Source organism: Dasypus novemcinctus, chromosome 17 (genome assembly GCF_030445035.2).
Source record: "Dasypus novemcinctus isolate mDasNov1 chromosome 17, mDasNov1.1.hap2, whole genome shotgun sequence".
NCBI classification, from domain to species: Eukaryota; Metazoa; Chordata; class Mammalia; order Cingulata; family Dasypodidae; genus Dasypus; species Dasypus novemcinctus.
The window spans coordinates 26,715,039-26,741,370 of record NC_080689.1 but is presented as its reverse complement, the minus strand read 5'-3'; the positions used below and the strand labels follow the sequence as shown (position 1 = coordinate 26,741,370).

The following is a 26,332-nucleotide window of genomic DNA, read 5'->3' as shown; positions in this document are numbered from 1 at the left end:
TTTAGGCTACAAAGTCACCTCCCACCCCTACCCTTTTTTTCCAGCACTTAAGATTTTAAAATTGTGTGTGTTTATTTTCCATTTCCTCAGCTATAGTATAAACTCTTAAAAAGATGTCATTTTTTTGTACCCTTTTAAAATATATTTTTTTGTTTTTTAAAGATACATAGATCACACAAAATATATCCTTTTTAATATAACCTAGGAGAGTTTTCTTTATGGGGATGAGTCAATAAATGTTTAGATTGATCTAGAAACTCATGACTGATATACTTCAATAAATTAATTAAAAAAAAAAGAAACTCATCAATGACAGCTGCTATCTGTGAAATACAAACTAGGGAAATTCCCCAAAACTTTTAACAGCATGAATTATATATTCAAGGATTTCCTGTGAATGAATAGAAACAACCAATACATAAAATTACAGATTCTTTTAAATGCATAAATATTTATTTTTAAATACATAAACATTGAACTAAATACAGAGTGAAGGTTGCCATACTTTGCTTTCTTCCTTCACCAGATTTAACAAATTTTGGATCCTTTGTCAGAATTAAAATTAGATTATATGAAGAAATAAATATAGTCTAATTTTATCTGTAACTAATTGTAATGAAAGACTAGGATTTCCTCCATTTTCATTGACTGATTCCACGAATGTTAAAAACAGACATATAACTACTTAAATTCGAACATGGTATGAATTTTAGTAATAAAAGCAGAAGAAAAAGGCAATAAACCACTTTCATGTCCCTGTGCAATGTGTTTTGTTAAATTTTGAACAGTGTGCCAGTTTCTCATGTCTAAATATTGTAATTAAAAACTAAAAAGGATATTTGGATTAAAATATTAAGACCAAAATCATCACAATTATTTCCAATTAATCTTAAATATTTGGTAAGAAGGGGAGCGGATGTGGCTCAAGTGGTTGAGTGCCTGCTTACTGAATATGGGAAGTCCTGGGTTCGATTCCTGGTGCCTCCTAAAAAACAAACAAATAACAAGCAAAACAACCAACTCAGGAGAGGCATTGTGGCTCAGTGGTTAAGCTCCCAGCTTCCCACATACAAGGCCTAGGTTCAATCCCCTGTCCCCGGTACCTCAAAAAGATAAAAAACCAAAAATTGCATAAGCAACTTTTTAAAACAACAATACTTATTAACTTAACTACTGAAAGTTCTTAAAGCACTATCTTGCATTATAGCTACAAAGAAAAATATTTCATTGGTTGTATTTTAGCTATCCTATTATGAGTCTACTAAGCTTTTATTTTAATTAACTTTGCTGCAAAAAAATACCCTTTATTAACAGACAACAAATTCTTTTTTGGTTACTACTAGGATATTAGTGCAAACAACAATAGTTTTAAAAATATGTATTGCCCCTGATATTCTCTTTTAAAATTTTAAAGTTGTGAAATATACATTTAAAAGAGTACATGGGAAACGGACTTGGCCCAATGGATAGGGCGTCTGCTTACCACATGGGAGGTCGCCGGTTCAAACTCCAGGCCTCCTTGACCCGTGTGGAGCTCGTCCATGCACAGTGCTGATGCGCGCAAGGAGTGCCGTGCCACACAGGGGTTTCCCCCGCATAGGGGAACCCCATGCGCAAGGAGTGCACCCCATAAGGAGAGCCGCCCAGCGCGAAAGAAAGTGCAGCCTACCCAAGAATGGCGCCACACACACACAGAACCGACACAACAAGATGATGCAACAAAAAGAAACACAGATTCCCGGTGCCGCTGATCAAGGATAGAAGCGGTCACAGAAGAACACACAGCAAATGGACACAGAGAGCAGACAATGAGAGGGGGGGAATAAATTAAATTAAAAAAATAAAAAATAAAAGGGTACATATAGCATATATTCAGTTTAAAGAATAAAAAAATGAACATCTGTGTACCCAAAACATGTTTTAAGAAATAGAATATTTCTCATACTTTATTTAAAACCTCCCTTTCCTGATTTCATTTTCTCTCTCACCCCCTGTAAATAACAGTTTCCTGAGTTTTAGATTAATCAATTGCTTACATTTCTTTTCAGTTTTAAAACATTTGTATAAATTCCTAAACAAAGTGTAGTTTGGGTTTTCTGCTTTATGTTCTATTATAAATGGAGTTTTACTGTTTATATTGTTCTGTGACTTAAACTTTTGGCCAGTAATATATTCTTGAGAGTCATCCATGTTACCATGTGTGGCTTTAGTTACTTCATTTTATTGATGTTTAATATTCTGTTTTATGAATTTACAAAAATGTATTGATCCATACTACTGTTGATGGACTTAGGTTGTTTTTAAATTTTGCTTTTCAGACATTTCTTTTGGCATTTTCGTGCTGGTTCATCAGGTTCATATGTGTAAGAGATCTTCTACAATGTACATAGTAGTAGAATTACTGGATCATATACTATATGTATCTTCACCTTTATTAAGTAATTCCAAACTTTAATCCAAAGGCTTCATATCATTTTTTTTCCTGACTAGTAATGAATGAAATTCCCATTTTTTCCACATTTTCACCAACATTTGGTAATCTGAGACTTTATAATTGTTAAAAGATAAATATTTCATTATAGTTTTAATTTGTATTCAACTGAAGAGTAATAAGGTTGAGGATGTCCTAATAATATTTATATGGCATTTGTGTTTCCTCTTCTGTGAAATACCTGCATTTAAAAATTGGCATGTTTGTCTTTTTCTTATTAATTCTTTGACAGTCTTTACTTATTCTGATGCTTGTCCTTTGTAGATTATATGTACTCCATTTATTTTTTCACATTTTGTTATTTATATTTGCACTTTATATAGGGTCTTTTTTTCCTTCTTTCTTTCTGGTTTTGACCTACAAATGGCAATTTGACTTTGCCCCAAACAAAATAGTGTTTGAGGAAAAGTTGCCTTTTGCTAATTTGCAGAAAGTTGTTTTATGGACTAGTGGTGGCCATAATCCTGGGTGGCGCACCCATTCTTTTTTTTTTTTAAATGGTTAATTTATTTTTAATTGTGGTAAAATATATATAACATATTAATCATGTTAACCATTTTAAGTGGACAAGTTTTGACATTAGGTACATTGACAATTTTGTGTAGCTTTCACCACTACCTATTTCCAGACTATTTCTGTCATCCAAACCAAAACTCATACTCATTTAGCAATAACTTCCCATTGCCTCAGCCTTCTCATCCTTGGTAACCATTATTCTGCTTGCTTTCTCTATGAATTTGCTTATTCTAAGTATTTCATACAAGAGAAATTATATAATATTTGTCATTTTGTGTCTGGCTTGTTTCACCCAACTGATGTCTTCAAGGTTCATTCATTGTTGTAGCTCATGTACCAGCATTTCTCTTCTTTTTACAGTTGAGTAATATTCCCTTGTATGGACATATCACATTTTGTTTATCCATTCATCTGTAGATGGACTGTAGGGTTGCTTCTACTTTTTGATTGTTTTATCCTTTTCTAGTATTTCCTATCCATGTTGAGTTGAGTTTTCTCTTTCAGTGCTGCCCCCATCACCCAAAAATGTATTAACTAAACTTACCTCCTTTCACGTGAACTTAACAGTCATTTCTTTTCAATTCTCATTGTTTCTGCTTTGGTTCAGGGTCTTCTTTGTTTCTTCTGAAAGAGCCTATAGCATCCTGTCCAACTAGTTTTGCTTCCTTCAGCTTCATCTCCTTTTTTTTTTTTTTTCATTCTTTTTTTATCTTTTTTTTTTTTTAAATACTTAGATCACACAAAATGTTACATTAAAAAATATGAGAGTTTCCCATATACCCCACACCCCCCACTGCTCCCACATCAACAACTTCTTTCATTGGTATGGTACATTCATTGCATTTGATGAGTACATTTTGGAGCACGGCTACACCACATGTATTATAGTTTATGCTGTAGTTTACACTCTCGCCCAGTCCATTCAGTGGGTTATGGCAGGGTATATAATGTCCTGCATCTGTCCCTGCAGCATCATTCAGGACAACTCCAAGTCCCGAAAATGCGCACATATCACACCTCTTTTTCCCTCTCCCTGCCTTTAGCAACTCTTGTGGCTAGTGTCTCCACTTCAGTGATATAATTTCTTCCATTGCTAGAGTCACAATAATTCTATAGTAGAATACCAGTTAATGCACTCTAATCCATATTTTATTCCTCCATCCTGAGGACACTGGGATGGCGATATCCACTCCACCTGTAAATCGAGAGGGGGCTTAGATACCAAATGGCTGATGGATGGAATTCTTCAGCTTGCAGCTGTAGACTCAGTTCCCTCTGGTGTAGTGGTTGACCATTCTCACCTCCCTGTTAGCTGACCTGGGTAAACTCAATGAACCGTAGAGCAGGTGTAGCAACTCTCCTGAGGCTCAGGGCCTAAGTGGCACATAGATAGTCCAGAGATTCAAGTCTCCTGAGCATGCACCAACCTCAGTGCCAACCATATGTTCAGTAAATGTGATAGAAGAAGCATGCATAAGAGAGGTCACGTCTGAGTCCAACTGCATCACACTCAGGAGCACAAATTCCAAACCCGTCCTTTACACTGACATCAGAGGGATTCTTCAGCAAATAGATCTAGTTATGTCAATGTCTTGTTTAAAAACCGTCAATTATTTTTTCCCTCCCTAATCATTTCCCAACTCCTTAACAGGACATGCCCTCCTTAGCATGTCCTCTCGTCTCAGTTTTCCACACATGCACTTTTTGGTCCAGCTTTTAGAATTTCCAAAACACATGTTGTTCTTGGCCTCTGTTCATTTTTATATGCTAGCACTTTAGTAAATGCTTTGCTTCCTTTTCTGCTTATCAGACTGATTGATCCTTTTATGTCCCAGTTGAAGTATGTCTTACTTTTGCAGACAACTCCATTTTAGCTCTCACCACACTGTGTTATGCGCAGGTGATACTCAGTTGTTTACTTGTTTATATGTCTAGCTCCTCTGTGCACTGAACTCTTTTAGGACAGGTGCCGTGTTGTTAGTCATTTTTCTGTCCCCAGCAAATAACAGAAGCTCAGAAAAAAAGAGTTTGTTATAGATATGGGCCTAAAGGCTAATTAATGGGCTGGCACTAAGAAATGAGCAATGAATTTTAGTCAATTTCATTTACATGAAAGATGTAAATTTTAACTTGTTCAACTTTTTTTATACCGGTTTTTTTAACTTAATTTAAAAATAAACTAATCTTAAAATGAGGAGAAATAGGCACCTAAAACATCAAATATTAACTAAAAATTACTGTAAAATCAAGAAACAGTTTTGAAAATTCAAATCTTTATTTTTGCTACAGTATAATTGTTGAGAATAATAGTTTCATTTCAAATGCTCCTGTTATATTTATAAATAAAAGTAGTAGATTTGGTCCCAAGATCGAGAACAGAATTCAATCTAGAAGCCTTTCATTTCTTCAGAGAGCCATTAGCTAGGACAGGCTATTAAAGATTCATAAGAGTTCAACATAGTGTAGTCTCACTGTTTACCCTAGAGATTCTTGAATACACTTAAGGAGTCATGTATCAAACAACTAGGAACTGATACAGACCTAATCCTTTTGCTTTTTCAATTTCCACAAAATCTGACAAAAATTGACAAAGTTCCTTCGGAATCTGTTAGAAATTACCCAAAATAAAATGAACTCAGGGTAGAAGCAAGTAGATCTGATACAATGTTTAAAGTTCAATAGGTGGCATCTTTAATTTAATATGGTGATTATACCTTAAAAGAAGAACGACTTTCATGATCATATGAAATTATTGTTCATGGATATCATTAATTCTTTAAGTTTTTAAAGTTGTGTTTAAAGAAGTATGTGAAGTTTTTCTGTTAAATAAAAACATAATGCTTTTGAAAACTACAAATAAGGGAATTTAGTTTAAACTCACTTTCAAGTGCTTATTATAATTGCTCATAAGCACACAAAACTCAGTAAATATCAGCCGTGGATGGCTTCTGAAGACTGTCATAAGATTTGGCAGAGTAACCAACCTATTCTGTTTAGTCTTGACAATTTGATCCATTAAATGTCTTTGAGTACCATTAATAATGGGATGGAACACTTGAGCTGTAACACTATCTCATAGAAAAGAAGGGCTTTTTATTCTATCTGTATATGAAATGTGATACTATTTCTGTCTGTTCCTTAAAGAAATCTCTTACCAGCATTTTCCTTGAAAAACTAAAGAGCAAAGTTTGCGTATTTTTAGGAATTTGCCCTGTCTACCCTTTAAACATGGACCATTGCTGACGTATTTCAATCTGAGGTACTTTTTAAAAATTGTGGTAGCATAGTATACAAATAACATAAAAGTTGCCATTTTAACCATTTTTAAGTGTACAGTTCTGCAGAATTAATTTTTTTTAGTATTGTGCTACTGTCACCACCTTCTATTTCTAAAGCTTTTTTATCACCTAAGGCAGAAACTCTTTACCCTTTAAACAATAACTCCCCATTCCCCTTCCCCTTCATCCTCAGATAACCACTAATCATTGGTCTCTGTGAAAGTGCCTATTGGAGATATTGCCTATAAATGAAATCATCCAATATTTGTCCTTTTGATTTCGGCTTATTTAGCATAATGTCTTTAGGGTTCACCCCACGATGTAGCATTTCTCACAAATTCATTCCTTTTGATGGCTGAATAATATTCCGTTGCATGGATATGCCATCTTTTGTTTATCCACTCATTTGTCAATGGGCATTTGGGTTGTTCCACCTTCTGGCAAGTGTGAATAATGCTGCTATCGACATTGGTTTACAAATGTCTGTTCATGTCCCTGTTTTCAGTTCTTTTGGGTGTGTATCTAAGAGTTGAAATGCAGGGTCATATGGTAATTCTATGTTCAACTCTTTTGAGAAACTGCCAAACTTTTCCATAGTGGCTGCACTATTTTACATTCCTACCAGTGGAGTTCCCATTTCTCTATATCCTTTTCAGCACTTGTTATTTTCAGTTTTAAAATAATAGCATCCTAGTGGGTGTGAAATGGTCTCCAATGGTGGTTTTGATTGTGTTTCCCTAGTGGCACATGGTATTGGACATTTTTCCATGTGCTTATTGGCCTCTTGTATATCTTTTCTGGAGAAACATCTATTCAAGACTTTTGTCCATTTTAAAATTGGGTTGTTTGTTTTTTTGTTGTTGGGTTGTAGGAGTTCTTCATATATTCTTGGTATTAAACTCTTAGATATATGATTTGGAAGCATTTTCTCCCATTCTGTAGGTTGTCTTTTTTTTTTTTTTTAAGATTTATTGTATTTATTTCTCTCCCCTTCCTCCCCCATTGTCTGCTCTCTGTGTCCATTCGCTGTGTGTTCTTCTGCGTCCACTTGCATTGTCACGCAGCAACAGGAAACTGCGTCTCTTTTTTGTTGTGTCATCTTGCTATGTCAGCTCTCTGTGTGCATGGTACCACTCCTGGGTGGGCTGTGCTTTTTTTTTTTCACATGGGGCGTACTCCTTTTGCTTGGGGCATCCTTACGTAGGGGCGCCCCTCCATGGCACAGCACTCCTTGAGTGGCAGCACTGCATGTGGGCCAGCTTATCACACAAGTCAGGAGGCCCTGGGTATCGAACCCTGGACCCTCCATATGGTAGGGAGACGCTCTATAAGTTAAGCCACGTCCGCTTCCCTTTAGGTTGTCTTTTTAATTTATTTATTAAGCAGTTTTATTGAGATACATTCACATAAATACAGATTCTGCAAAGCATATAATCAGTGAAGTTCAGTATAATCACAGTGTGCGGAATTTTCTCTTTTTATTTGGTTTTCAGCATTCTCATTAGAGCATTTTCATTAATTTCAGTAATAATAATGAAAAATCAAACAAGAAAATTCTTCACCTCTCCATCTATGTTCCCCTTCTCTACATAGTGGCTACTTCTGACTATTCTTACACAATTATTTATTTATGAGCAGTTTTATTGAGATATATACTTTTTCTACTCCTTTTCCTTGTTCTTCTCCTTCTGTAACTCCCATGACACAAATGTCGTTTCATTTTGTGTTACCATTCAACTCTCATAGCCCCTGCCCTATTTTTCCATTCTTTTTCCTTCAATTTCAGCTTTTCTGTTTTCTGTATCACTTATTCTTTCTTCTATAAGTTTGAATCGCCTTTGTATGCTTCTAATGTGTTTTTTATCTCACCTATCATGATTTTCATTCTCATGAACTATTACTTTTTAATTCAGGTTTCTAAATTCTTTGTGCTTACTCAGTTTCTTCTTGATGTGCTTCATCTCTTTAGCCGTCTTGTTCTTTCAACTCATTAATTTGATTTTGGAAATTTATGTGCATCTCATTGCTTAGCTGTCTCAAATAGACTGTTTCTTCTGGAGCTTTGTTATATTCCTTTTCTTGGGCCATTTCTTCCATTTTCTTTGTATGGCTTATAATTTTTTGCTGATGTCTAGGCATCTGATCAGGCTAGTGAGTTTACTGAGATGCTCAGTTTCTCTCTTTCATACAGTTTTAGTGGTAGGAGGCTGTGTATTACTGCTATCTGATTCTTGATTCGACCTGTTCTGGGTCTTTAGGATTGTCCCTGTTAGTTGCTCAAATATGGACCCTGGACCCCATAATGGATTGCAGACCCACTTCCTAGAGCATTGAGTAGAAATGCTGTAAAGACTGGGAAAAGTCTCTCTTATTTATTTACTTCTAATTTCCTGACATGCACTTCTTTGTTCTGCCAGCACATGTTCTTTGGCAGCCCTCTCAGTTCAATGCCTGGTTGGAGTATGTTTGCTGTAACCTGACAGGATCACTGTGAGAGAGGTTATTGCCTGGAGGTTAAGAGCCTCATAATTCAAACTTTCTCTGAGGCAGTTTTCCAGCCTTTGCTGGCAATCTCCCTCCTTTTTACTGGGTAGGAAGTAATTTAACTTTCTTCTGCATCCTCAGCAACCAGACCTGGTCAGTAGAGGGAGACTGAGAGGGTTGGGTCCATTTAGTCCCTTGCCAGCTCCCAAGGCAAACAATGGTGCGGCCCCACCTGGCCTCTGAGGGCTTCACAGACCAAGTTTGTGGGTCAGAAGCTGCGTCAGCCTTAGGCTATGTCCTTCTCTTTCCCTCTCCTGGGGACGTAGATCCCTGGGACTCTCTTTGTCCTTAGCTGCTAGCCCCAAGGCCGGATAATTCAGAAGTGTCTATAGTGTGAGAGAGTGTGCTGGCAGTTTGCAGCTGCAGCTTTTAACTCACAGTTTTGCCTTTGCAATTCTTCTCCTTTGTCCTTCTCTCCTCTGTGAGGTGTCCAGCCGTCCCCTGGTTTCCTAAACCCTGGAAGATTTTTTTCCGTGTCATTTCTGCCTGTCTTCCAGCTATTTTCCTGGGAGAGAAGAGAGTCCCATGTGTTTTTAGTCTGCCATCTTCCTGTAAATCTTTTTACTTTCTTGATAATGCCCTTTGATGAACAAAAGTTTTAAATTTTGATTAAGTCCAATTTTTAAATCTACTTTTTCTTTTGTTGTTCATGGTTTTGGTATTTTTGAAGAATCCTTTGGCTATTACTAGGTTCTGAAGATTTCCCCGTGTATTTTCTTCTAAGAGATTTATGGTTTTGGGTTTTATTTTTAGGTGTTGATCCATTTTGAGCTAATGTTTGTTTATGGTGTGAGGTAGGAGTCTACTTTCATTCTTTTGCATGCTGATATTCCGTTTTCCCAGCAGCATTTGTTCGAAGAAACTATTCTTTCCCCATTAAGTAGAGATACCTTTGTCAAAAATCAATTGGTGGCTGCAGGTCTCTGCTCCAGCACTGCAAAGGAGCCACTGCCCGGCACCCAGAAGCTTCCCAGACCATGGCCAACACTGAGTGTAACTTCATTGCCGTCAGGCTGGTTGGCATGCAGCACAGCCTAGCATGCAAGATCATCAAGTGGGAAATGGACTTGGCCCAGTGGTTAGGGCGTCCGTCTACCACATGGGAGGTCCGCGGTCCAAACCCCGCGCCTCCTTGACCCGTGTGGAGCTGGCCCATGTGCAGTGCTGATGCGCGCAAGGAGTGCCGTGCCACACAGGGGTGTCCCCCGCGTAGGGGAGCCCCGCGCACAAGGAGTGCGCCCCGTAAGAAGAGCCACCCAGCGCTAAAGAAAGTTTAGCCTGCCCAGGAATGGCGTCGCCCACACTTCCCATGTTGCTGACGACAACAGAAGCGGACAAAGAAACAAGACGCAGCAAATAGACAACCGGGGGGGGGGGGGGGGGGGAATTAAATAAATAAATAAATAATTTTTTTTTTTTTTTTAAAAAAAAAAAAGATCATCAAGCGCTTTGAATAGAAGAGTATCTGTCTCATGGTCGTGAAGTTCCTTTGGGCCTCTGAGGAACACCTACCTTGACTTAAAAAACTTCTTCCCAGGGCTGGTGAAGTACATGAACTCAGGGTTGGTTGTAGTCATGGTCTGGGAGGGGCTGAATGTGGTAAAGACTAATACAGCAGATTCTAAGCCAGGTACCATTCGTGGGGATTTCTGCCTTTAAGTTGGCAAGAACATCATTCATGGCAGTGATCCAGTAATGTGCTGAAAAAGAAATCAGTCTGTGGTTTAGCCCCAGAGAATTGGTTGACTACAAATCTTGTGCTCATGACTGGGTCTGTGATTAAGAGGCGGACAGAGCAACAGTCTCCTCCTCTTTGGCACTGCTTGATATATTCCTAAACACAGCTCTTCATTCCAGAGACTTCGAAGCAATAGGATTGATCATTCTTTTCTAAAATGTGTTTACCCATAATGACTCTGGGAGCAGGGGAAAACAGTTGGCTATGGATATGTAGGTTTATTTCTGAATTCTCAGTTCTATCCTGTTGGTCTATTTATCTGTCCCTATGCCTGCACCACACTATTTACTTAACTTTATAGTACGTTTTGAAATCAGAAGTGACTCTTCCAGTTTTGTTCTTCTTTATCAAGATTTTTTTTTTTTTTTTGGCTTTTGGAACCCCTTATCATTTCATATAAATTTTATGATTGGTTTTTCCATTTCTGAAAAACAAAAAAAGGCTGCTGGATTTTGATTGCGGTTATGTTAGAAGTTATAAATTACTCTGGGTAATATTGACATCTTTACAATATTCTTCCAATCTGTGAGCACTGGATTCCTTGCCATTTATTCTTTAATTTTTTTCAGTAATGCTTTTACGTTTTCAGTGTACAAGTCTTCTGCATCACTGTTTAAATTTATTTTTAGAGGCTTTATTCTTTTATTTGTTCTTGTAAATGTATATTTTAAAAATTTACCTTTCAGGTTGTTCATTGATGGTGTATCAAATAACACTAATTCTGATGTTGATCTTGTACCCTGCAACTTTGTTGAATTTGTTTTTTAGGTCTAGTAGCTTTCTTGTCAGTTCTTTGAGATTTTTAATATAGATGATTATGTCATCTACAAATAAAGATAGTTTTACTTCTTTCCAATTATGATCCTCTTTATTTTTCTTGCCTAATTTCTCTGACTAGAACTTCCAGTACAATAAATAGAATCAGGAAAAGTAGACATCCTTGTCTTGTTCTTTTTCTTAGGGGGAATACTTTCAGTCTTTCATTGCAGCTATGATGTTAGCTGTGGGTTTTTTACTTGTGCCTTTTATCATGTTGAGGAAATTCCATTCTGTCCCTTTTCCTACTTTCCTCACTTCCTTTATGAAGAACAGGTGCTGAATTTTGTCATGCTTTTTGAGTCAATTGAGATGATCATGTGGTTTCAGTCTGAGATTTAAAGTATTGTTTTTGTCTTGTGAAGGAAGTAAAACAATTTATTAGATTTTTGTGTGAATGAACTTTGTGTTCCTAATTTGACAGTTTAAGACATGATAAAGGTTAATGTCCAGAAGCTTAGAAGAAAACTTGACATCAGTATTAGTTTGTCAGGACGGCTAAGCCAAATAACACAGAAGGTTTGGAATAAACAATTGGAACTTATTTGTGGAGCTAGTTGTTATAAATACTTGTGGGAACACAGGCTAATGGATACAACAAAAATTTTCAGCAAATGATCTCTTTATTCCTTGCATATCATCGAGAGTCCAGAAGGGCAAATGACCTCTTTGTTACTTAATTCAGCACAAAGAATGCAAAAGAGGGGCAGAAATCCCATCATGGGTAGTCTCTCCTGTCTGGGTCAATGGATGGCAGCTCTGCATGCCTCAGGTCCTGCTGGAGAAGAGAGATAAATCTATACTGTTTGAGTGAGCTTTTCGTCCACCTTGGGGGTAGGGGCTCTGCCACTGAAGAATCCTGCCCTGATAAACATCTGGTGCTGCTTGTTCCTGGTTTCTGGGTTTTAGGTCTGTTTGGCCATTTTCAATAGACTTAACATCTCCCCCAGGTTGTGGAATGGAAAAAGCACAATAGAAGAGGAGACGGAAGGTTAATAGAGGGCTGGAAGATGGCCGCTTAGTGTGTGTCTGTGACTTCCCCAGTGGAGGATTGAGGGGTAGGTGAGGTCTGGGTGGTGGTTGCTTAACAAGTATCTGTGACCTCCCTATTATTATTGTCTCACACTTTTGGAGTCTACAAGTCCAGCATCTTGGTATTGATAGGCCTTGCTTTCTTCAGGAATCCGTAGTGTTCTGGCAGTCCTCTGTCATATGGTGTTCTCCCTCCTTCTCTTTGGTTTCTGCTGACTTCTGGCATCCATTTTCATGTGCGGTTTCCTTTGCTTATAAGGTCTTCAGCCTTATTGGATTAAGGCCCAGACTCACTCAGTTTGGCTACATCTTAACTACTGCTAATACCTTCAAAGGTCCTATTTACAAATAGGTTCATACCCACAGGAATGTGGATTAAGATGTAAACATTTCTTTTGTGGGTTATGTTATTCCATCTACCATAGCATCATATACTATTTTGTATTTATACAAACGAACTCCTTGTTTGATTTATTTACCTAATAGGTTTTATTTTGCTCTAGTAACCATTAATATTTAAAATGTCTGCATAAGAATTTCTAAAATTTTATATGGCATACAGGGTACCAAACTTAACCAACATTGGAATTATAAGCAGTTTCTAGTTGTATTTTTGTTTTTGTTTTTGCTGTGTTTTTTGTTTACCGAAGCATTTCATTGCACTGGCTATACATAATTTATGTGATTCAACATGGAAAATATCTATTTTAGTTCTGTCTTTATATGTTGAGTGATCTTTGCTTAAAGGCCTTAATGTTCCTGAAATCAACCAGTTACCAAACTCTCTAGACTTACCACTGCTGAGATTAGCTCAGTGATAGGTTGGCTTGAAGGGAAGGCAACACAGAACTTTATGAAATAAATGACAGAAATAAAGACACGGGAGGAGATAAAGATGGGACCAGCGGACTCACAGCTTCTGGAACTGAGAACCTCTATCCTAGTTTCCATATCGTATTTATTGGAAACTACCAGGAAGCTGTTTGCTAGCAGAACTGCAACATCATCTACAATAATAGGAAACAACTGTAACATCTACAATAAGGAACAGGTCATACCAAGTTCAAATGGAATTTAAACTCTTTCCCACATACCACTGCCCCCTTTCAGTCTTAATTCCAAGAAAGAAATATTTTATCCCTTTCCTTTCCCTTACAATGTAGAGGCTCTGAATATTCCCTGAATGTCAGGGGTTTGGAGTAAAAAGCATAGAAGAAATGATTTTATAAATAGATAAACAAGGCCTTGCCCAGTTGAAGCATCACTGTTTAATAGAGGAAATAGGCAAGGGAACCAGTAATTATAATTCAATGTGACAAACCTGATAACAGAAGTATGATACCTAGTACAGAGATGACCACAGAAGAGAGAATAGATCCCGTGAGAGTAGCAACTCTGAATCATCTCTGTATAGCTAGCATCTAACAGAAGTAGGTTCGGTAAGTGAATTAATTGAATGAGATTAATTTTGCCTCAGAAAGAGCCAAGAAACAAAGAAGTTTTCCCAAGTGAGGTGAGATCTGGGTTTTCAAAGTTAAATAGGTGGATAAAATAATAAGAAAATGGATGTTTTCCAGGCTTGGAGAACAGTGTGAGTGCATCTGCAATGCATGTTTCAGCAAACTGCATGTAGTAGTAAACTGCAAGTAGTTTTGATTACTTCAGCATAAGGTATAAAGGTATGAACAGAGGGCGATGGGGTTATGCTAATGAAGAATTATGTTGTTTCTGTGGGCTTCTTTGAAAAATAATGAACTTTATAAAGTAACTTGAAAGACATCAACTTAGACTTCCTTAAACACTATCCAAAATATGTTTTCAGGTACCAAAACTTCCTCCTTAAAGTACTTTTTATTTTTAAATGATAATTATAATTATTGATTAAATATTTTTACTTTAATATTTATTCTCTAGCATTTCAGTTTTATATCACATTTTTTAGTATAGTTATAATTTTATATAATTTAAAATACATTGGAGTACTTTGTGTACCCAGTGATCATTTTGCACACTTTGAATAGGTAAATATTTTTTCAGAATATAAAGATAATTATGAAGTGCTATAGTCACAGTTTATGACATGCTGATTTTCTATTGAAGCAAGAAAATACCCTTCAAGTTAAGTTTTATATAGAAGTCCACTATATAAACAGATGTAGTGCTCTGGGCTTCAACTCTGTACCCTGATGAGGCTATTAGGACAACCCCAGACTCCTCCAGATAGTGCAGGTTTTAGGGGAAAGAGCTCTGATTTGGATGTGAGGAGGCCCAGACTCATATACTTAAAGTACTAGTAGTTAGCTATAGGATTGTAGAAGTCTTTAATCCTACCAGGTAGAGGAATTGAGTTAAATGACTTCCAAAGTTCCATTTTTTTTTCCTAAAGATTTATTTTTTTAAATTTCTCTCCCCTTTCCCCCCAGTTGTCTGCTCTGTGTGTCCATTCGCTGTGTGTTCTTCGTGTTCTTCTGTGACTGCTTCTATCCTTACCAGTGGCACCGGGAATCTATGTTTCTTTTTGCATCATCTTGTTGTGTCAGCTTTCCGTATGTGCGGCGCCATTCTTGGGCAGGCTGCACTTTCTTTTGCACTGGGCGGCTCTCCTTATGGGGCACACTCCTTGCGCATGAGGCTCCCCTACGCAGGGAACTCCCCTGCGTGGCACGGCACTCTTGCGCGCATCAGCACTGCACATGGGCCAGCTCCACACAGGTCAAGGAGGCCGGAGGTTTGAACTGCGGACCTCCCATGTGGTAGGCGGGCGCTCTCTCCACTGGGCCAAGTCCGCTTCTCTCTCAAGTCCCTTTTAATTCTGAAATTCTTTGGTTTTGTCAATTTGTAGCTACAATTCACATGTCACTCCTTTGCCTGAAAGAACTGTAATCTGCAATTATCACTGTATTTTCCAGGACTATATCTTGATAAAATCGGGGATTGTTTATACTTTCTTTTTCTAAATTACATATATTCATTTTTCAGTTTTTTTCTTTCTCATTTTAAAAAGTTTATTGAAGTATATCATTCATATGTGAACATACATAAAAAAGAAGTGTATAGTAAAAGTTGAGAACTTACAAAACAAACATGCATGACATCATACAGGGCTCCCATACATCATCCCACCACAAATACCTTGAATTGTTGTGAAACATTTGTAACAAGTTATAGAAGAACATTGTCAAAGTATTACTACTAACTGTAGTCTGTATCTTAAATTTGGTGTATTTTCCTCCCAACCAACCCTATTATCTTGTTGTTGTTGTTCATAAACCATACAGTTTATCCAAAGTGGCATTAGGTATAATCACCGAGTTGTATGTTTATACTTGTAATCAATATTAGAGCATTTTCATTACTTTTTTTTAAAAAAAAAAGCAAAGCACTATCATACCCATATGTTAGTGCTACTATTTACAAATCCTATGATATGCTTTCACCATTTCTATTCATTTCCAAGCATTTATAAACAACCTTTTACCAATTCTATACAGATTAAACCTCTGCTTTCTATTCATTAACCATTCTTTTTTTAAAATTCTGACTATTAACTCCATGCGTTTGCTCATTATATTTAGTTCATAATAGTAAAGTCATACAATATTTGTTCTTTTTTGCCTCGCTTGCTCCACTAAACATAATGTTCTCCAGGATCATCCATATTGTCATATGCTTCATGACTCTATTTCTTCTTACAGCTGAATAATATTCCATTATGTGAGTCCACCACAGTTTGTTTATCCATTCGTCAGTTGATGGACACCTGGATTGTTTCCATCATTTAGCAATCGTGAATAATGCTGCTATGAACACTGGCATGCAGATGTCTGTCTGTGTCACTGCTCTCAGTTCTTCTAGGTACATACCTAGTTGTGATATTGCCGGGTCACATGGCAAGTCTATTTTCAACTTCTTAGGAACTGCCGACCAGTCCTTGCCAGTGGCTGTACCATTGTACATTTTCACCAACAGTGAATAAGTGTTCCTGTCTCTCTACATCCTCTCAATCTCTTGTAGTTCTCTGCCTTTTTAATTATTGCCATTCTAATAGATGTGAAATGATATCTTATTGTAGAGTTGACTTGCATTGCTCTAATAGCCAGTGATGTTGAGCATTTTTTCCATGAGTTTTTTTCACCATTTGTATTTCTTCTTTAGAAAAATGTCTATTTGGGTTTGTTGCCCATTTTTAAATTGGGTCATTTATATTTTTGTCATTGAGTTATATGATCTCTTTTTGTATCTTGGATATTAGACCTTTGAGGACGTGTGATTTCCAAATATTTTCTCCTACCGAATAGGCTGCGTTTTGACCCACTTCACAAAGTCCTTTGAGGTGCAGAAGTGTTTAATTTTGAGGAAGTCCCATTTATTTATTTATTTACTCACTCACTCACTCACTCACTCATGCTTTGGGTGTAAGGTTTACGAGACCCCTACCTACTGCAAGGTCTTGTAGATGTTTCCCTATGTTATCTTCTAGTTTTATGGTCCTGGCTTTTGTTTAGATCTTTGATCCATTTGACTTTTCTATTTCTGTAAAGTATGCTGTTGGAATTTTGAAATTACTGCATTAAATCTATAAATCATTTTGGGTGGAATAGTTTAGTCTCCCAATCCATGAGCACAGAATGTTCTCCCATTTGTTTAGGTCTTCTTTGATTTTTTTTAGCACTGTTTTGTAGTTGTCTGAATACAGATCCTTTACATTCCTGGTTAAATTAATTCCTAGATATTTATGTCTTTTTGTTGCTATTGTAATTGAATTTTTTTTCTTGATTTCCTCCTCAGCTTGCTCATTACTAGTGTATGGAAGTACTGCTGATTTTTGCATGTTGATCTTGTATCCTGCTACTTTTCTGAACCCTTTATTAGCTCTAGTAGCTTGGTTGTAGATATTTGGGGATTTTCTAAATACAGGATTGGGTCATCTGTGAATAATGAGAATTTTACTTCTTTTCCAATTTGGATGCCTTTTATTTTATTGTTTTCTTGACTAATTGCTCTCTGTAGAACTTCTAGCACAATGTTGAGTAACAGTGGTTACAGTGGGCATTCTTGTCATGTTCATGATCTTAGAGGGAAAGCTTTCAACCGCCCCCCATTGAGTACGATGTTGGCTGTGGGATTTTCATATATGCCCTTTATTATGGCTTGTGTTTTCATATCCATTTGTTCAGCCAAGTCTTTTTATTGGTATTTTAATTCATTAACTTTCAGTATTATTACTGTAAAGGCATCATTTATTTCAGCCATTTTATCTTTTGTTTTTCATATGTCACATCTTATTTTTGTCCATCTTTTTACATTTTTGGTTACCCATTCTGATAGCCCTCTCTTCTATGTTTTCATCCAAGTCTCTGTAGTATTTTCTTTTCTGTCTGCAGACCTCACTTTAGTGTTTCCTGCCGAGCTAGATTCTTAATTACAAACTCTCTTAGTTTCTGTTTATCTTTACTATTTTAAGTTCTCCGTCATATTTGAAGGTCAGTTTTTTGGATAAAGAATTCTTGGCTGGCAGTTTTTCAGTACTGTAATATATCATACCACTGTCTTTTTTCCTCCATGGCTTCTAAAGAGAAATCCACATTAAATCTTATTAGACATCCCTTGTATGTTATGTTTCACTTTTCCCTTGCTCCTTTCAGAATTTCCTCTTTATCTTTGGTATTTAGCATTCTTCATGTCTTGTGTCTTGGAGAGTTGGGAAGTTATTGGCCATTATTTCCTCAAAAACCCATTCTGCCTCTTTTCCATTCTCATCTCCTTCTGGAACTCCCATAGTATGTATGTTGCTGCATTTTGTGTTAGTATTCAACTCCCTGAGCCCCTGCTCATTTTTTCCGCATTCTTTTCTCTCTTCTTTTCTTTCTTCAATTTCAGTTGTTCTTTCCTCTGTGTTGCTGATTCTTTCATGATTTCAAATCTCCTGTTGTGTGCCTTTATTGTATGTTAAACCTCACTTTTTGTGTCTTTTGTTCCTATAACCTCTGTTATTTTTCTATCCAATATTTAAAATTTTTCTTCGTTTTCACTGAATATCTTCTTAACATCTTTTATTTCTTTAGCCATGTTGTCCTTCAACTCCATGATTTGATTTAGGAGATTTATATGAACCTGATTAATGAGCTGTTTCAAGTCTTATGTCTCATCTGGAACTTTTTAGTTTTATTTCTTATTCTCCCCCTCCCTGATGGTCCCTCATCTGTCTGCTCGTTTTCTGCTTGTCTTCTATAGGAGGCACCAGGAACCAAACCCATAAGTGCCAACTACTTGAACTACTTCTCCTTGCTTGTTGAGGCACCTGCTTTTTGCAGTGGTTGCAGGATCTGCTAGTGGTGGTGTCTGCTCATTGTGGTACCTGTAGTGTCTGCTGATTGTGTTATCTTGCTGGTTGTGGCATCTGCTCATCTTCATTAGAAGGCACTGGGAACCAAACCCAGGACCTCCCACGCGGGAGTTAGGCAGCCAAATGCTGGAGCCACTTCCACTTCCTGGATTTATTCTTTTTCCTGAGTCATATTTTCCTTTTTCTTTGTATGGCTTGTAATTTTTTGCTGCTGTCTAGACATCTAGTTCTGATGCCGAGGTTAGGCTGATGTTCAGTTTCTCTCTTTTGCCTAGGGATTTACTGTTACGTAGCTGTGTACTACCACTGTTCTTTGACTTTTTTTTTTTAAAATAACATCAATTTTATTGATACACATTAATAAAGCATACAATTCATCCAAAGTGCACAATCAGTGATATTTGGTATAATCACATAGTTGTGCATTCATCACTTTAATCATTATTAAAGCATTTTCATTATTTTAATAATAGTAATAAAAAACAGACAAAAAAGCAAGAAAATTCTTCACCTCTCAGTCTCTTTATGTTTCCCCTGCTGTACGTAGCTGCTATTTCTGGCTATTTTTGACACGTATTTATGTGTTAAGAAGTTTAATTGAGATCTATTCACATACCATATGATCTATCTAAAGTGTATAATCAATGGCTTTTAGTATAATCACAATGTTGTGCATACATCCTCACAGAAAATTTTAGAATTTTTTCATTGCTGCAAAAAGAAAAACTCCACACCCCTTAGCATTCCTTCCCCAGCCCTACATAACCACTAATCAAATTTCACCTTTATAAATTGATTTCTATTTATATTTTATAAAAATGTAATCATAGAATATTGTACAGTATATGTAGTTCATAGTAACACAGTCATACAGTATTTGTCCTTCTGTTTCTGGCTTGTTTTACTCAACGTAATGTCCTCAAGGTTCATCCATGTTGTCATATGCTTTAAGACCTCATTTCTTCTTAGAGCTGCATAATATTCCCTTGTGTGAATACACCACAGTTTATCCATTCATCGGTTGATGGACACCTGGATTGTTTCCAATTTTCGCAATTGTGAATAACACCACTATGAACTTGGGTGTGCAGATGTCTGATGTCCATTTATGTGACTGTTCTCAGTTTTTCTGGATACATATCCAGTAGTGGTATTCCCAGGTCATGCGGCATATCTATATTCAATGTCTTTATGAACTGCCAAACAAACCTCCACAGTAGCTGTACCATTCTGCATTCCCACCAACAGTGAATATGTGTTCCTTTCTCTTCACATCCTCTCCAACACTTGTAGTTCTCTGTCTTTTTAATAGTGGCCATTCTGATAGGTGTGAAATGATATCTCCTTGTAGTTTTGATTTGCAATTTCCTAATCATTAGTGATGTTGAACATTTTTTCATGTGGTTTTTTTTGCCATTTGTGTTTCTTCTTTGGACAAATGTCTGCTCAAGGTTTTTGCCCATTTTTTGATCAGGTTGTTTGTCTTTTTATTTTTGAGTTGCAACATCTCTTTTTTTTTTTAATTAAAAAAAATTTTTTTAAAGATTTATTTTATTTATTTCTCTTGCCTTCATCCCCCAACCCCCCACTGTCTGCTCTCTCTGTCCATTCACTGTGTGTTCTTCTGCGTCTGCTTGCATTATCCAGTGGCACTGGGAAACTGTATCTCTTTTTTGTTGTGTCATCTTGCTGCATCAGCTCTCCGTGTGTGCAGCGCCACTCCTGGGCGGGCTGCACTTTTCTCACGCGGGGTGGCTCTCCTTGTGGGGAGCTCTTCTTGTGCGTGGGGCACCCCTACGCAGGGGCGCCCCTGCATAGCATGGCAGCACTGCACGTGGCAGCACTGCAGGTGGGCCAGCTTATCACACGGGTCAGGAGGCCCTGGGGATCGAACCTTGGACCCTCCATATGGTAGACGGATGCTCTATCAGCTGAGCCATGTCTCCTTCCCAATAACGTCTCTATATGTATCCTGGATACTAAACCCTTATCGGATATGTGATTTCCACATCCATTGAGTCAACTGCCTTTTCACCCTTTTGATAAAGTCCTTTGAGGTGCAAAAGTGTTTAATTTTGAGGAGATCCCATTTATCTATTTTTTCTTTTGCTATGTGTGCTTTGGGTGTAAGGTTCAAGAAACCACCACCTACCACAGGCTATTGAAGATGTTTCCCTACATTTTCTTCCAGTAGTTTTATGGTCCTGGTTTTTATATTTAGGTCTCTGATCCAATTGATTTGATTCTTGTATAGGGAGTGAGGTAGGGGGTCCTCTTTCATTCTTTTGATTATAGATATTCAGTTCTCCCAGCACCATTTGTTGAAGAGACTGTTTTGTCCTGTTAACATGGACTTAGTAGGTTTGTCAAAACCTGATTGACCATAGAGGTGAGAGTTTATTTCTGGACTCTCAATTCTATTCCACTGATTGATATGTCCATCTTTATGCCAGTACCATGGTGTTTTGACCATTGCAGCTTTGTAACTGTTTCAAGGTGAGGTAGTGAAGTTCCTCCCACATCAGTATTCTTTCTTAGAATGCTTTTGGCTATTCTGGTGCACTTTCCCTTCCAAATGAATTTGGTAATTTCCTTTTCTATTTTTATAAAGTAGGTTGTTGGAATTTTGATTGGTATTGCATTGAATCTATACATCAGTTTGGATAGGATTGATATCTTTACGATAATTAGTCTTTCAATCCATGAATACAGAATGTCTTGTTTAGGTCTTCATTGTTTTCATTTTAGCATTGTTTCGTAGTTTTCTGCATATAGGTCCTATACTTCTTTGGTTAAATTAGGTATTTGAGTCTTTTTGTTGCTATTGTAAATAGAATTTTTTCCCCTGATTTCCACCTCAGATGGTTCAATACTAGCATACAAAAACATGACTGATTTTTGTGTGTTGATCTTGTATCCTATGACTTTGCTGAACTTATTCATTAGCTCAAGTAGCTTTGTTTGTAGACATTTCAAAATTTTCTAAATTTAGGATCGCCCACAAATAATGAGACTTTTGCTTCCTGTTTTCCTGTTTGGATGGCTTTTATGTTTCTTTCCTGTCTAATTGCTCTACTTAGATAAATCTTCTAGTACAATGTTGAATATCAGTGGTGACATTGAGCATCCTTGTCTTGCTCCTGAAATTAGACGGAAATTTTTCAACTTTTCCCCATTGCATACAATGTTGGCTGTGGGTTTTTCATATATACCTCTTACCATATTGAGGAATTGTCCTTCTATTCCGATATTTTGAACTGTTTTTATCAAGAAAAGATGCTGGATTTTTTTCAGGTGCCTTTTCTGTATTGATTGAAATGATCATGTGGTGTTTTCCTTCAATTTGTTAATATGGTCTATTATGTTGATTGAGTTTCTTATATGGAATCAGCTTTGTATACCAGGAATAAATTCCACTTGGTTGTGATGTATAAGTCTTTTCATATGCTGTTGGATTCTATTTGCAAGTATTTTGTTGAGATTTTTTGTATCTATATTCATTAGAAAGATTGGTCTGTAATTTTCTTTTCTTGTAGTATATCTGCTTTGGTATTTGGGTGATGTTGGCTTTGTAAAATGTCTTGGGTAATTTTCCTTCTTTTTTGATTTTTGGAAGAGTTTAAACAGGATTGGTGTTAATTCTTCTCAAAGTGTTTGGTAGAATTCACCTGTGAAGCCATCTGGTCCTGGACTTTTTTTTGTTCGGAGGTTTTTGATGATAGGTTCCTTCTCTTTAAATGTGATTGCTTTGTTAAGTTCTTGTATTTCTTGTGTCAGTGTAGGTGGGTTTTTTTGCATTTCTAGGGATTTGTTCATTTCATCTGGGTTGACTCATTTGTTGGCATAAAGTTTCTTATAATGTCCTCTTAGGATCCTTTTTAACATATATTTTAAAAATTCATTATATAGTTCAGTGCTTATAAAAATTTCCTCCTATACTGAGACTACTGTTCTCTCTTAATTAATGAGATGTAGTAGGGCAGACCATACTGAATGCTCTTGACCAATAAATCATTGTGCATTTTTATCCAATGGTGTTCTGCTCTTTTGAGAGTTGAGCATATTTGCAACATGTATTGTTTATCTCTGGGGTCTGCACTTTCTGCCACTTAATAGTAGGAAACAGTTTTTATCTTTAGTGAGTGACAAAGGTGTGCAAGATTATGGTGCTCGTTATTAAAAAAGCAAGTCTTACATAGACAGTGGTCTGGGGTGCCTTCACTTCAAAGAAATATTTGAAAAAAAAGAAGGCAAAGATTATTAGGCATTAAGGATGAATTTTCTTCTTAAAGCACAAAGTCGTAAATTGTCAGATTCACCATTTCATGTCCTTTGATATAGGGTGACTTTGTATTCAACAGATATTTATCACGCTTGTTCTATGTGCCCTACATAGAGCTACATATTGGAATACATCATTGGTAAACAAGATGAGACCTATCCATCTCAGAGGTTATCATTTAGTAGGAAAGGTAGTTAAATAAGAGACGGAGACCAATAGGAGGTCTTTTTTGCCCATGTAATATGTTGAATAAATGTTCTAAATATTACTACTTCATGGTAAAAACCATATAAACTGTGTCTTTTATCCCCACATGAGCCTCTCACTCCCTCTATACATTCTCCCTCCTCATGGTTTAAGTAAAAAATATACCAAAATCATGCAGTTTGATTTCTGGGTTGATAACTTTCAATCTGTATTCACAAGTCAGGCCATATTCTTGAGTCAGACCCACATTTTAATTACTTTGCTTTTTGTTTCTAGGTTCAAGGGCAAGTTCATCCTACACTTGAATCTAATGATGACGCTCTTCAGTATGTCGAAGAATTAATCTTGCAGTTATTAAATATGCTATGCCAAGCTCAGCCCCGAAGTGCTGCAGATGTGGAGGTATGACACATTTAGCCTTATATATATTTTTTGTATTATATTTAATCTGTGTGTTTGTAATAATGTCAGCAAAGGGGAAAAGAGTTTGGTTTTCAATTCAGTAAACTGTATATGGTATTAAGAAAATGAAGACTGAATTTATTTTAACTTTGTATTGTATATAAGACAGTTTGTATATGTTTTAGCTATTAAGCTATTCCATATTTTGCGTTTAATTTAAAGTGAGCTTCAGTTAGTCTTTAAACACTATTTCTTGATGCCACAATAACATTCATACCTTTAAGAATGGAATATGTCCAATTGTTCTTTTAGTTTTTAAAGGCAGCTAGCCTTCCAAAAACATTTCAGTTAATTGAAAAGGAGAGAAACATTAAAAATTTTAGGAGTGGGAGTGTGTACTCAAATGGTTGCGCTTCTGCTTCCCATGTATGAAGTCCTGGGTTCAATACCTGGTACCTCCATTTAAAAAAAATCTAGGAACGAGGTTCTGTAAGCTCTTATAAAGGTGATGTTGTTCCTGCCCTTTAAGGGCTTATATTTTAGTGGAAATATAGACAGGTGTATGGGCAATACCATAATATGATATACTCTTAGAATAGGGTATGTGAGAAGCCATGAAAGGGGCGACTAACATAAGCTTTGAGACATAGAGATGGTTTCTCAGAGGAAGAGACATCTAGGTTGAGATCTGAAGGAGTCAAAAGTTTGAACAGAGACAGAGAAGGTTTAAAGTGCCTGTTGCAGAAATCGGGTGATATAGCTGGGAATGTAAAAGGAGTTTTTTGGGAACGATGCAGGATCATTTAACTTTAATGACCTTGAGTATATTATGGTACAAATCTTAAGTTGTATGTGACTCTTCTTTTCTAACACTCCAGAGTGGGCACAAAAACAAAGTTGGGTTGATATACCAAGGCAATATGGGAAATTGTAGAAATTGGTACTGGCCTTGCTTTACAACCATTTTCAGGACATAACATTTTATGATACACAGTGACTGAGGAGAAGGTATCTCTAGCTATTGCAGGCCTTGTCCAGTTCCCCTAAGGGCTGAGGGATCCATATCTAGGCATATCCAATGAGCAACTGCCAAAAAATAATCAGGGAATCTAAACTGGGTAAGGAAAAATGTAAAATATAGTAATAGCTAATATTTACATGATTGTCATAGTATTATGCACTGTTCTAAACACTTCCATATTGTATATTTCATTTAAATTTCATAATTACTTATGAAGATTGGGTTATTTTCTTCCTTACAAGAATGTAAGCTCCAGGGATTTTATCTTGTTCAATGCTGACTCACCAGCACCTAGAAAAATACATGGGAAGGCACTAAGATAATATATGTTGAATGAATGAATGAATGAGGAAACTGAAACACAGATTAAATAACTTGCCCAAGGCCAGTCACAACTAATAAGTAGCAAATTCAAGAGTCAAACCCAGAAAGTCTAGCTTTTTGAGAATTGGTTCTACTAGACTAACCTGCCAGGTAGGAGAGGGCAGGTCAATTGGGAAAACATGGAGGGAGGGAACAGGGTATTGGAGTTCCCAATGAGGTCAGAGAATTGATAAACTAAAATACCTGAATAAGAGAAACAGAAGAATAGATCGAGATCAGAGACGAGTTATTTGAATTTAAGATCTCATTGGTTACATAGTAATAGGTAACAGTTATTAACCAAGATGTGGCCATACTGTGATGACTGGAGTAGAGTTGAAGGCCCCCAAAGTGAGTCGTATAAGGAATTAAGAGACCAGGATATATGATGTGTCTTAAATGTAGATAATAAAGTCCTATAGGATGATGACGAGGCTTTACATGAGAGTGGGAGAGTAGTGTTCTAGAAAGCAGCACAGGCATTGAAGAGGATGCTAAGTCAATCTTGTTCATTCAGGGACAAGTTGTTCCTGTTCTTGAAGTCTTCTGGGGAGATCCAGATTACAGTTGAAGCAGAGAGGTGGAAGTGTCAGGGAACATTGAATTGCAGAGGTTGTAAATGTAGAAAAGATTGCATACCATGAAATATTAATTGTTTGATTTCTTAAGTAATTCAAAGTAGGTGTCTTATATTTGCATCCCATTTTTGCATTGAATTATAAGGTCAATACCATTTTTCATGATTTCCTTTCGGCATCTAATTACATTGGACTTTACAGAGTAGATCTTGAACTGGTTGCCTTACTTTCGTTCCCTTTAAAATTCCAGTTGCTCTTTTGGATCCTGATTGGTTTTCCACACAATGTTTTTACAATGCAGCATCCCTTCTTATCCTTGTGTATTAGAATGTTGTTATAGTTTTCATCTTGCTTATCACTCTGATGTATATTCCAGAAATTTACTAGTTTGGTGACATTGCAAACTTAAATTTAGTCCTTTTCAGATTTTTTTGGTAGTATACCTATGTTTATTTAATTTCCTTTTAAATTAATATGAAAACTAAATATATCATTTTCCAATTTGAAAGAGTTCTCCATGAGTTCTCAAAAATAACTAATGAATTTGTCTTCCACTTGCATAGATGTAATCAAGCTAGGCATTTAAGACCTTAAATAATAGGGAATATTTTACAGCTATTTAGTACTCATCTAGAAAAGAGGTTCTGGGATATCTCAGATATTTTACCTTGTGCCATATCTTGTTATTTTTAAGTACTTTACTTGGGCAATTAAAAGG

General features: G+C 36.6%; 1 protein-coding gene and 1 pseudogene across 2 annotated transcripts in view; both read left to right on the top strand.

Moving 5' to 3' along the window:
* Positions 1–26,332, top strand: part of SOS1 (SOS Ras/Rac guanine nucleotide exchange factor 1) — a 186,846-nt gene that overhangs the window by 83,265 nt on the left and 77,249 nt on the right. For both annotated transcript variants that reach the window (XM_058278427.2, XM_058278428.2), the window contains exon 2: positions 23,527–23,652. In XM_058278427.2, coding sequence (XP_058134410.1) covers positions 23,527–23,652 — 126 coding nt within the window. The remainder of the gene's footprint in view (positions 1–23,526; positions 23,653–26,332) is intronic.
* Positions 9,106–10,647, top strand: LOC139436788 (putative nucleoside diphosphate kinase; annotated as a pseudogene).